The 12093-nt window shown below is 41.8% G+C and overlaps 1 protein-coding gene across 3 annotated transcripts in view; it reads right to left on the bottom strand.

Moving 5' to 3' along the window:
- Positions 1-12093, bottom strand: part of phkb (phosphorylase kinase, beta) — a 408331-nt gene that overhangs the window by 216958 nt on the left and 179280 nt on the right. For all 3 annotated transcript variants that reach the window (XM_038806656.1, XM_038806654.1, XM_038806655.1), the window contains one exon: positions 4236-4331. In XM_038806656.1, coding sequence (XP_038662584.1) covers positions 4236-4331 — 96 coding nt within the window. The remainder of the gene's footprint in view (positions 1-4235; positions 4332-12093) is intronic.

The following is a 12093-nucleotide window of genomic DNA, read 5'->3' as shown; positions in this document are numbered from 1 at the left end:
ACTGAATTTTAAAGCCCAAGATTGACATTATTTTTCCAATTTTCAACAATTTTGTACCTTGCCCAATTCATCATTATTTCAGCATAAACCTGGATATAAAGTGACAGCACGTCTTTTGACGACTGGTAGCATTACGTTAAGCCAGATTTAGTCCTCAGCTGCCATCTGCACTTGTTCATGGGAATAAGCTCTGGCTTACTGTAACATAAAAAGTAAAAATTGCGAGGCAATTTTAGCCTCTTCTCTGTTTCCTGGAGTGGGATCAATAAAGTCGAACTGGAAATTAAACCTGGAACCTTTCCCGTGTGAAGCCATTATGGAAATCAGAGATTATAGTGTAATGTTGCATTTAGGGAATGACAGAAAGAAAACAAGAGCATATAAAACAGTGCGGGAAATTCTCTGCCTCGCGGTACCACATATGCAAAATGAGATGGGGTAGAGAATTGGGCGTCCGGCCAAAATTGAGATCTGCGCCCAGCACTATTCGGGCACCGTGCTCCACCCTCGCTGGTAGCGATAACAATGTTTGAGCCCCATGCCAGCATGTGATTGAATGTGATTTGCGGGTTGGAAATAGTATGCTCTGCCCTTCCTCAATGCTCTGTTCCTCTCAGGCAGAGGTATTGTGGGCATGAATTACAACAAGTATTTACAAAATCGAGGTGGCCTGGCACAGTCCACCATTGCTGTAATCTGTCTTTTAAATGCACCCCTTTGGTGCACTTGAAGGCTCCTGGTTCCTGACACTGCTGAGTGCTGCCTGTGTCCTTTAAATGCTCAGAAGGCCACTGGTCATCTGAGAGCTCACCCAGGCCACCCCGCTGCACACCCTCCTACCCCAGCAGCATCATCAAGGGCCAAGCTCAATCAGGGGCCCACGAGGTGTTGACATTCCTCAGAAGCGCTGTCCCATTGCAGAGGAAGCAGGGTAGCAGCAGAACTCACCCTAACCAGAGGACACCTGCACCACAGCCTTTGGGACCCTCCATGGTTCTCTGCTCCTCTGAGGGCAGACAACTCAAAGTGACCCCTCACCCCTCTGGATCATCAGCTGGGTCTCCTCCTGGTGAGACTGGCAGCGCTGATTGCCTCTGTCAGCACCTCCCAGGCAGTGTTCTGGAGAGCAGGCCACGCTGGGGAAGAGAGTGTCCCTCCGCTCCTCACTGGCATGGAGCTATGGTTCCACCTCGGCAGGTATTCTCTGAACCACCTTTGTGGCAACACTGAGTACATGATAAGTGGAACGCTTAAAAACAGCTCTAGCTGTCAGGCTCTTTGGCGCTAACTCCGGCCCGAGTGGTTAGGACACCTGCTGGGCCAGAAATTGCTCAGAATTCGCGCCAACAGTGTGCTGGCCCATTTGCATGTCCTGAATTGCTGCCATGACCGTGCTGTAAAATTCCATCCCCGGTTGTTAAAGGACTTGGCAAAATATTGTTTCATATATATTAAGTAAAATTGTGCTGTGCATAGTAAAAGTGGAATGACACAGATGACAGGGTTATCAACAGCATGTAACAAAGGCAATAAAGGGCCTATAGTTGCATGGTTTTATGTACTCCAGCCATATTGATGTTTGGGCAGGATACCAGAGAAGACAGCTACAGAAACCTAAAGGTCCCATATTCAATCTCTGTATTGAGAGGAGATTTGATAGAGCTGTTCAAAATCGCGAGCTGTCTTGATAGTGTAAATTGGAATAAACTATTTCTAAAGCAGAAGAGTAAAGAATCAGAGGACACTGATTTAGGGCGATTGGCAAAAGAACCACGGCAAACTGAGGAAAATATGTTTTCTGCAGTGAGTGGATAAGATCTAGAATTCACTGTTATACTCCAAAATGCCTGTTGATGAAGTTTAATGCTGCAAACAATCATCACTCATGATCATGAAAGAAGCCTTCTATCCTAACCCCATCCCAGTTTCTGTATCTTTTTTAAAGTTCTCAATTAAAACACCTGCTACCGATTCACACTGACCTCTACCTGTATTTAATTAAACACAGCTGATATACAATGAATATGCACTGCTTGCGAGTGTGGTGGTGGCAGAATTGACTGTGGGTTTCAAAAGAGAACTGGATCTGAAGAGAAAAAAATTGCAGGCCCACAGGGAAAGGGCAGGAAAGTGGGACTAGCTGGATTGTTCCTACAGAGAATCAGCTTACACATGTTGGAATGAATGGCCTCTATGTAGTGCAACCATTCTATTATTTTCTGATATCCTCCATATCTAATAATGGTGCTACTACTTCTGATGTGATCTAAATACCAGTTTAATCTCTATCAGTTATTCTGTGATACCTATACTCCTTTCAACCACTAGTGTAATTTCACTTCAAAGTTTCAAAGCTCTGTGGATTTATAACATCAGCTTCATAGCCTCTCACCAATTTCACATAATATGGCCATAATGTGAAAGCAAAATACTGCAGATGCTGGAAATCTAAAATAAAAACAGAAAATGCTGCAAAAACCTAGCAGGTCTGGCATCATATATGGAGAGAGAAACACAGTTAGCGTTTTGAGTCCGTATACAGATGCCACCAGACCCGCGAGGTTTATCCAGCATTTTCTGTTTTTATTGGCCATACCACAATGTGAGTTCAGTCATTGTTCATTACCTTGTATGGAAACACTAACATCTAGCTGAAAGGTCCAATCGCTATAATCAACATTTACTTCCGTAAGAAAGTGCTCTCTATGCTTCGCAAACTATTTTCCAGTGTGGATGCATTTTAATTTCAGGAAATTAACGCTGCTCCAGCCGTAAGTACAAAACAGCAATAAAGCAACATAATAACGTTATATAATTTTTACATTTTGTGTATTATAAATCAGCATATAATCCCATCATATACATATGAAAATCTGTTTTTAACATTAGTAAAAATGTACTTATGGTACTTTCAGGCAAGATCTCCATATTCCCCAATGACAGAAGACTCAATGAAGGCTCTCTCATTTTGCTTCCTGGCCCAGGATGGCTGCAAATGTGTCCTGTTCACTTTTACAACTATAAAGATGGGTGGCCTGAAACTCAGGGAGCAACCCTGATGTGGGTCGCAGTATTGGAGATGAGGGAGCTCGTGAGCAGATCCACTGTTGCTGCAGTCCCCGAAGGAGAAGTGAACGAATCGTCAAGATCTTGTAATGTATAAGAGAACTACTGAGAGAAATTAGGAAGTTAAAGGGGAACTGGATTTATACTCTTAAGTCTCGACACGCTGTAAGGTTAACTCTGTAGTGCTAGCTTTGTTTTTTCTTTATATACAGTAATGTTCACTTTTGTTTAAAAACATGAAATCTTGAAGCGTAGTTCTTTTGGATGATCACTGGTTGTTCGAATTTCTTTTTAACAGTCAACAGTCTCTTTGGGGATCGGAACACTCTGCACTGCCAAAAGAATACAGATGAAGAACCTCCTGCCATGTTAAAATAAAAGAATCAGGAATCGGAGTCTTCCCATCTTCTTCCCAGACCTACCCGCTGTACTATTAAAAATATTCAAACAACGACATTTTTTAAACACATCTTTTCTTTTTGAGGTTCCAACCTCTGTATATAACTTGTACAGTTCAGAGAAAACAGTGCAGCAATCGTAAAATAAAAGAGAAAATATACCCAAACTGATAGCTTCATTAATTGAGATCATTTTATCCTCGTCGCACTTGAAGTCATTTAAATCAGGCGCCTTCATTTGTTAAACCTCTCCAATCCAAATGTTCAGAGCACTACACCAATTTTTATAACACTGTTAAGTTATTCAAACCCATTCTTAATCACCAAGATGAATGTTCCCAGAGATTTTGAAGGAACTTACACAGAAATAATAATGTTGCTGTTAAAATAAGCAAGCTCATTATAAATAAAAAGCCTGCTGAGGTTTGCATTTTGAGAGCAGAAAACCTTTGAAAATTTAACACTGTGAGAATAAACATGAATGCACAACATCAAAGAAATATCTTGCATCAGTGAGAATGCAGAGTTTTCTTTTGCAGCTCAAGGTTAATCAATCAACTTTTAATGCACCCATTACTTTGCTGAAATTCTAATTGCTCATTGACAGGAACCAGCAATAGCCAATACTTAATGATCAAAGCGTTCTGACAGTGGATACATAAATCAGTACTTTCTCCAAACCAATAAAGCTTTCCAAATTTAGAAAAATCGATAGCTGTGTACAAGCATTTACCTATTTTTTTTATGAGGATATTCCAATTTTCTACTTACATGCGACCTTGATTCTCGTGGAAGCAGTGAACACAGTGTTTGTCTGTTCCGATTGTGGGCATCAAAATCAACAAAAATGACTGACCAGGAACATCCCTGTAAATAAGGGATAACATTTACATCGAATTTTCTACATACCTATAAACATGTACACACATACGGGAAGTGATTTTTGGTATTATTTTCAAAATTCTCAGGCAACATAGAACCTTTAGCAGAGTTAAAACATCCCAAGGCATTTCCCAGAAGCAATCAGGAAAAACAGTGACACTAACAATTTTACAGTTGACAACGCTTAGCTCTTCTTTACAATCAAGGCTTTGCAATTGTGATGTCTGAGCTAGATCAACCCTAAAATCTATAAACCATGTGAATGGAGCTATTAGTCTGCCTACCTCTTAAAAAGGGAGAGGAGCAATTCTGATCCCTGGTATCAAAGGGAAGAGATATGAAAAATGGTTGATAAGCTGGGGATCTAATCATTGAAAAAATACATCTCAACAGAAATCTTACAGAGGTACATGGCATGTAGCAAGACACAAGAAATAAACTCAATACTTACAGGTTTATACAAGCAGAAGCAGAGGTTTAAAATTGTAAAGGTTAAATGTAGGACTGACACTTTTCTATAAACAGAAAAGGGTCAACTGCTGGTACTTGTTGCAAGAACATTTGAAGTCAAGATACTGGCCTCATTTAAGAAAAGCAAGTTGTGGAAATGAGTTTTTAAATTTATCACATTCAAGGAATGTGACCGTTGCTGACTAGGCCATCATTAATTGTCCATACCTAATTGCCTGAGAAGGTGGTGGTGATCTGCCTCTTGAACCACTACAGACCAGGTGGTGTAGTTACACTCACAGTCCTGTTAGGGAGGGAGTTCCAAGATTTTGATCCAGCGACAGTGAAGAGAAGCTGATGCATTTCCAAGTCAGGAAGGTACGTGGCACAGAGGAAGATGGTGTTCCCATGCACCTGCTGTCCTTATCCTTCTGGGCGGTAGAGGTCGTGGGTTCGAAAGAAGGTGTCAAAGTAGACTTGGTGAGATTCTCCCATGCATCTTGTATATGGTATACTGCTGCCAGTGTGCATGGTGGTGGAGAGAGTGAATGTTAAAGATGGTGGATGGGGTGTCAATCAAGAAGGCTGCTTTGTTCGATTTGGTGACAAGCTTCTTCAGCATTGTTGGAGCTGCACTTATTCAGGGAAGTCCTGATTTGTCTCTTTTAGATGGTGGACAGTCTTTGGAAAGTCAGCAAGTGAGTTACTCTCTGCAGAACTTGGGAGCCTCCGACCTGCTCTTGTAGCCACATTATTCATATGGCTTTTCCAGTTCATTTTCTGGTCAATGGAGCCCCCAGGGTGTTGATAGTGGGGCATTGAGCACTAATAATACCCTATTGAATGTCAAGGGGAGATGGTTACAATCTCTCTTGTTTGCGACGGTCAATACCTGACACTTGTGTGCCATGAATGCTATTGTTTTTTCACTCAGTCAGGGGATGTGGGCATCGCTGGCTAGGCCAACATTAATTGCCCATCCCTAATTGTCCTTGAATTGAGTACTAAGCCATTTCAGAGGGAGTTTAGAGTCAACCACATTGCTGTGGGTCTGGAGTCACATTTGGTGAGCCAGATGGGTTTTTATGACAATCAACACTGGCTTCATTTTTAATTCCAGATTTTTATTGAAATCAAATTTCACCATCTACTGTGGTGGGATTCGAACCAGGGTCGATTGAACCAGAGTATTACCCTGGCTCTCTGGAATACTTGTGCAGTGATACTACCACCAGGCCACAGCCTTTCTTATTGCCATGTATCAGCCCAAGCCTGAATATTGTCCGGGTCTTGTTGCATATGGGCACATATCCTTTAGTATCTGAAAGTTACAAATAGTGCTGAACATGGTTAATTTGTGAACATCCCCACTACTGCCCTTAAGATGGAAGGAAGGTCATTGATGAAGCAGATGAAGAAGTTGGGCCCAGGACACTACCCTGAGAAACTCCTGCAGTGTTGTCCTGGGACTGAGTTGATTGACCGCCAACAACCAAAACAATCCTCCTTTCTGCTAGGTATGACTCCAACCAGTGGAGCTTTTCCCACATGATTCCCATTTGCACCAGTTTTTCTTGGGCTTCATGATGCCACACTAAGTCAAATGTGGCCTCGATATCAAGGGCAGCCATTCTCACCTCACCTCTTGGGTTCAGCTTTTCTGTCCATGCTTGGACCAAGGCTGTAGTTAGATCAGGAGCTGAGTGGCCCTGGTAGAATCCTAATCGAGCCTGAGTGAGCAACTTATTGCTGAATAATGCTGCTTAATAGAACTGTCAACAACACCTTCCAGCACTTTACATGGTCAGAAACATAACTGAAGATTATGAAGATTAAGAAATTGATAGATACAACATTTGATGAAGCTTGTGGGTTCAGTGTCTTTGGGAACGCAGAAATATCATTACAGGCCAGGGTTGATTAATGCAGATATGAATTAAAGGATTATTTTGTTAAACTTTCAATGTATTGGAGCAAAGGGTAATTTCACAAAGCTGGCATGGTAGCACAGTGGTTAGCACTGTTGCTTCACAGCTTCAGGGTCCCGGGTTCGATTCCCGGCTTGGGTCACTGTCTGTGCGGAGTCTGTGCATTCTCCCCGTGTCTGCATGGGTTTCCCCCGGGTGCTCCGGTTTCCTCCCACAGTCCAAAGATGTGCAGGTTAGGTGGACTGGCCATGTGAAATTTCCCTTAGTGTCCAAAAAGGTTAGATGGGGTTACTAGGTTACGGGAATAAGGTGGAGGTGTGGGCTTAAGTAGGGTGCTCTTTCCAAGGGCCGGTGCAAAGTCGATGGGCCGAATGGCCTCCTTCTGCACTGTAAATTCTCTGATTTCTACGAATTATAAGGAAGTAACTCAAAGGTTCTTTGTTCCACTGATCTAGTTTCTTGTGCACGCCCCCACTGTCGGACCCACCATTGACATATGAACCTTCAGCATCGAGGGACCATGTTCCGGAACTCCTTTCCTAACCAATTGCTCCCGTCATTCCCACTTCACCCGCTTCCTCAAAGAATTCCTTAAAACAGGCCATCTTGATCAAGACTTTGGTGAGCAGTCCGAATATTTTCCTCCTTTCCTGAGCATTCACTTTTTACCTTTATGCGTTTGCAGCGCACCTTGGACTGTTTTTATGCATTCCGAGGCTATATAATAACAAGTTATTGTTGATGCATTTCTGTCATTTTGTACGAGGAAAAAAAAAAGAAAATTTCAGGGAATATCTTGCCAGTAGGAGGTATTCTTCTTTAATTGATTTTCAGCTTCATTAAGATAACCCAGCTTGTCTCATGGGGTAGATTAAATGCTGGGGGCTGATTTAGAGCCATCCAACCCCAGAAGCAGCACCACAAACTGAAGATGGTAGGTCACGTTTTGACTAAAAATATGTTGTTATGGAAACAGAGATATAGTGTGATAGCCAGAAGCTATTGTGGTGCTTTAAAAAAATAAACAAAATGAGAAACAGAATATTTTGTGTAGAAATTCCTATTTCCAGTCTTTCCCCCTCTTACATGAAGAGTTCATATAAATTTAATTTTTTAATGGAAATTTTAAAACACAGTTCTGTGCAGTCCGAGTTCCCCTTTAAGAATATCTACATGTTTAAAGTTTATATAAAAATATTTGAAGAGGTGTCAGTTGTGCACTGAAAGCAGTACATTTCCTTTCTTCTAAGTGGGGAAATTGAAATAATTCCACTTTAAGATTGATACTAAGATTAATAGCTTTGAAGTAGGCAACAGTAGTTATGAGCATTAACAGCTCTAAATGAATACTTTTTGGCGCCCTTTTCAGGTGTGGGGAAAGTAATAATCACAAACATAATGACGTTCACAGGTTGGATGAGCAAAAGTGTGATAAGGCCTAAGCCATCAGTGAGTTAAAGGGAACAACTGCCACCTGTATATTTCTGCTTATTAAGGATTTTACAGTGTTTGAAAAGCATACACATCCTTTGTATCAGAGAGACACCCTGTAGATCGCCCAAGACTGCTTGTGAATAAAAGTCTTCATTAGTGCAACTTGCAGACATGAGTGATTACAATCTTTTACCAATGCAATTTGGTACAGATGGCAGGATCTTTGCAATATCGGACACTGGCACCGGATCAAACACTAACAGCAGAGGATGGGTGAGTATGTTCATTTACCACCCATTAGATAGGGCGGTCAATGTTTGGACGGGAAGCCGGTGGATCAGTTTGAGGATCCGAACCAACATACAATTCTGTGAGTAACCAAAGATAGTATAACATTGGTTCCTTGGTTAAAAATGAAGGAATGGGGTCTTCCAGGGTAAACTAAAGTAGTAAGAAAAGTGGCATTGAACATTTCCTAGTGTCTGGTGTAATGAGAAAACTGGTGGGTAAAATGAAATTGAAGATTTCATAGTATCTGGTGTAATGAGTAAATCGGTATGGTAAAACATACTGAACGTTTCCTAGTGTCTGGTAGTTGAGTAAACCGGTGTGGTCAAATAGTATCAAACATTCCCTAGTGTCCAGTGTTGTGAGAAAACTGGTGCAGCTATCAAACATTTCCTAGTGTCCGGTGAAGTGTTTAAGCCGGTGCAACAAAACCGTATTGAGCATTTCCTTATGCCCGGTGCAGTGAAAGTTTCCTCGTGTTTGTGGGGCGAGGAAAAAAAACATGGTATGGGTACTGATCTATTTCCCAGTAAGAAGGCAATATAAGTAGTCAGAGAATAAACCGAACATTAGCCATGACAATAGAAGTTTAGATTGACTCGAATGGTCAGTCACTGACTTTTAGCAAATTTAAAAGGCTAACCAAAACATAAACTGATGTAAGTCACTAAAGATTTGCGGAGAGTGTGAGAGAGTGAGAGAGAGAGAGAGAGAGAGAGAGAGAGAGAGAGAGAGACTTCCACTTGAAGTTTTGTTTAGAATAGGAAAGTTTTAAGTTATTAATCTGGTATAAGAACAGAAATATAAAAATCGTTATTTATGTGTGCAATAAAGAGTTTTTCTGTGAGCGTTAATGTCTTTTTTTCATTAAATTGCCATGAGTGTGTGGAGTTAAATACCCCACAATGAAGATTGTGAGTTAGATTCCACAACATCGTGGGCTGAAGGACTTGTACTGTGCTGTACTGTTCTATGTTCTATTCCAGTGCAAATCACAATTCAAATGTATTTAAAGAAATAACAGTTTTTGTTTTCTTGGGTTTTAAACAAACCAGTCTTTGCACAATCCTCTTGCAGACTATCAGGGAGTTAACTATTTTTGACAGAAGCTTGAACTGTTAAGACCGATGAATTAATCCATTCCACCTCGAGCACAATGGACACTTGTGCTTCAGAGATGTTTGGCAAAGTTAAAGAAGGCAGCTCAACAACACTGCTGTTTGAATCTGGGAAATTCAGGCACAAACTAGTTGGTTACCTTTGAGAAAATAAAACATTGTTTAAGGGAAAGAAGGCAAAGAAGCAAAACATGTTAATGCCTGGAATCAAATAGGAATGTTTGATTTCTGTTTCAAATATATTATGAGAATACTTTATTTGACTGTAAAGTTTCTCCACACAAACTGAAAAAGATAGGATGGTAACTATTCCAAAGGGAAGTGCCTGGAAGTGAAGCTCCTGGGTCACTGGAAGATGGGATAAGAAGTAGAGTTGTGTCGACAGCTTTAGGAATTGAGGGCCAGGGTGAGACAGCAGCAGTTGGTAGCGGAGCAGGAAACAAGTGAGGTGGAGTGGTTCCCCAGGATATGCCAAAGCAGAGGATAAGGTAATGGTTAAGGGGCACCAGAATGATCTGGATCTACCTGGCAATGGCAAAGACCTTACTGGATGATGATGACTAATGACATGTGTATGTGCTTTGGTCTCAGATGAAAATTTATATCTCACAGTCTGTTTCTGCCAGCAGGGAAGCAACCAACAACTCGCTCAACCATTGTGTTTCAGGCAAATCCTCGGAGCAATTACAACTGGAGGACAGCAGCAGCAGTAATCACACTCTTAACAATAAGAGATCATGGGAGGTGCCCACCATGAACACTAATAAAGCCACCTGTTTGCATCTATGACAGCATGTGAAGCTACCTCAAGGAAGGAATAACGAATGGATAAGGAAATGTAGCAATGTTATTTCCAACAGAAGTCACTGCCAGTAGTCATCATGCTATTCAGATTATATTATCAAGTCGGGAAAACAGAAGGACTTGGGTAACATTGCACCGACCTTTTACACTAATAACACGGCTAAAAATGTGGACATAAAAAGGAGTGTACAATACTAGGTTGTGTGTAAGGGCAATTTTTAAAAAAAAAATATTTTTATTAGGGTATTTACAAGTTTTTACAATAATAACAAGAACAGCGACATAAACATTGTACAATAAACATTTCCACCCCATCACAATCTTCCCACATCCCAACCATAAAACAACAATCTGGCCCCCTCACCCGCCTTGGAATTCTGCTTCTGCTGACATTTTAATTTTCCCTGAGAAAGTCGACGAACGGCTGCCACCTCCAGCTGAACCCAACCATTGACCCTCTTAAGGCGAACTTTATTTTCTCGAGTCTGAGAAACCCAGCCATGTCACTAACCCAGGTCTCTACACTCGGGGTCTTCGAGTCCCTCCACATTAATAAGATCCGTCTCCGGGCTACCAGGGAGGCAAAGCCAAGACGTCGGCCTCTTTCGCCCCCTGAACACGCGACTCTTCCGACACTTCAAAGATCGCCACCTCCGGACTCGGCACCAAATGTGTTTTGAGTACCGTGGACATTGCCTTAGTGAAACCCTGCCAAAACCCTCTTAGCTTCGGGCATGCCCAAAACATGTGGACATGATTTGCTGGGCTTCCCGTGCGCCTCGCACACACCTGTCCTCTAACCCAAAAAACTTGCTCATCCGGGCCACCATCATGTGTGCCCGGTGGACTATCTTGAATTGTATCAGGTTAAGCCTGGCACGTGATGAGGATGTATTAACCCTGCTTAGGGCATCCACCCACAGACCTTCCTCTATCTCTCCTCCCAGCTCATCTTCCCACTTACCCTTAAGCTCCTCCAATGGAATTTCCTCCGATTCCAAAAGTTCCTGGTAAATATCTGATACCTTCCCCTCTCCCACCCGGGTAGCGTAGGGGCAATTCTATTATCTGTGTCCATCATTATGGTCAAATGGACTAATTTTCTCCCATTCTTCTGGGGACCTGGAGTAGAAGGGTAATACTTTGAAGAGTACTGTATAGATGTTATTAATAAACTTGGCTGGAGCAATACACGGTGTTTTAATTTGTCAACTTGCAGTATCAGAAACCACCACGTCATCACCCCAATGGGATAATTAGAGGTGGGACACCCAAAGCGATATTACATGACGTTGTAATGGTTATGCTGGAGGCGATCTACAATTTCACCAACTTCATCTTGACTTTATTGGCTGATTGGGCAAAAGATGATTGGGCAAAAGGTAAGTTCCAGTGTTTATGCTAGGAAGCAAATGAGAGCACAGGAGGGCTGTGATTCGCAGCGCAGGGAATTAAACAAAATTGCAGCTACACAAGATCAGGGAGAAGATATGCTGGAGGGATTAAATATCATTAATATGACTGAGGCACAATCTAGTGGGAACAGCTGCAGCCTGTATAGTTATGCTTATTAGTATTTTATAGTCACACAGCCTTTGCATGGGAAAAACACCCTGCAAAATGCAAGCATGCTTGTGAATAAAAGTTTGGTGAGTGATTTTAATCTTTCACCACAACACTCCCTTTCTCCCTGGCACCAAATTATAGCTGATTCAAAGCATTTTT

Source organism: Scyliorhinus canicula, chromosome 9, assembly GCF_902713615.1.
Source record: "Scyliorhinus canicula chromosome 9, sScyCan1.1, whole genome shotgun sequence".
Classification (NCBI taxonomy): Eukaryota; Metazoa; Chordata; class Chondrichthyes; order Carcharhiniformes; family Scyliorhinidae; genus Scyliorhinus; species Scyliorhinus canicula.
This window is presented reverse-complemented; position numbering and strand designations above follow the sequence as displayed.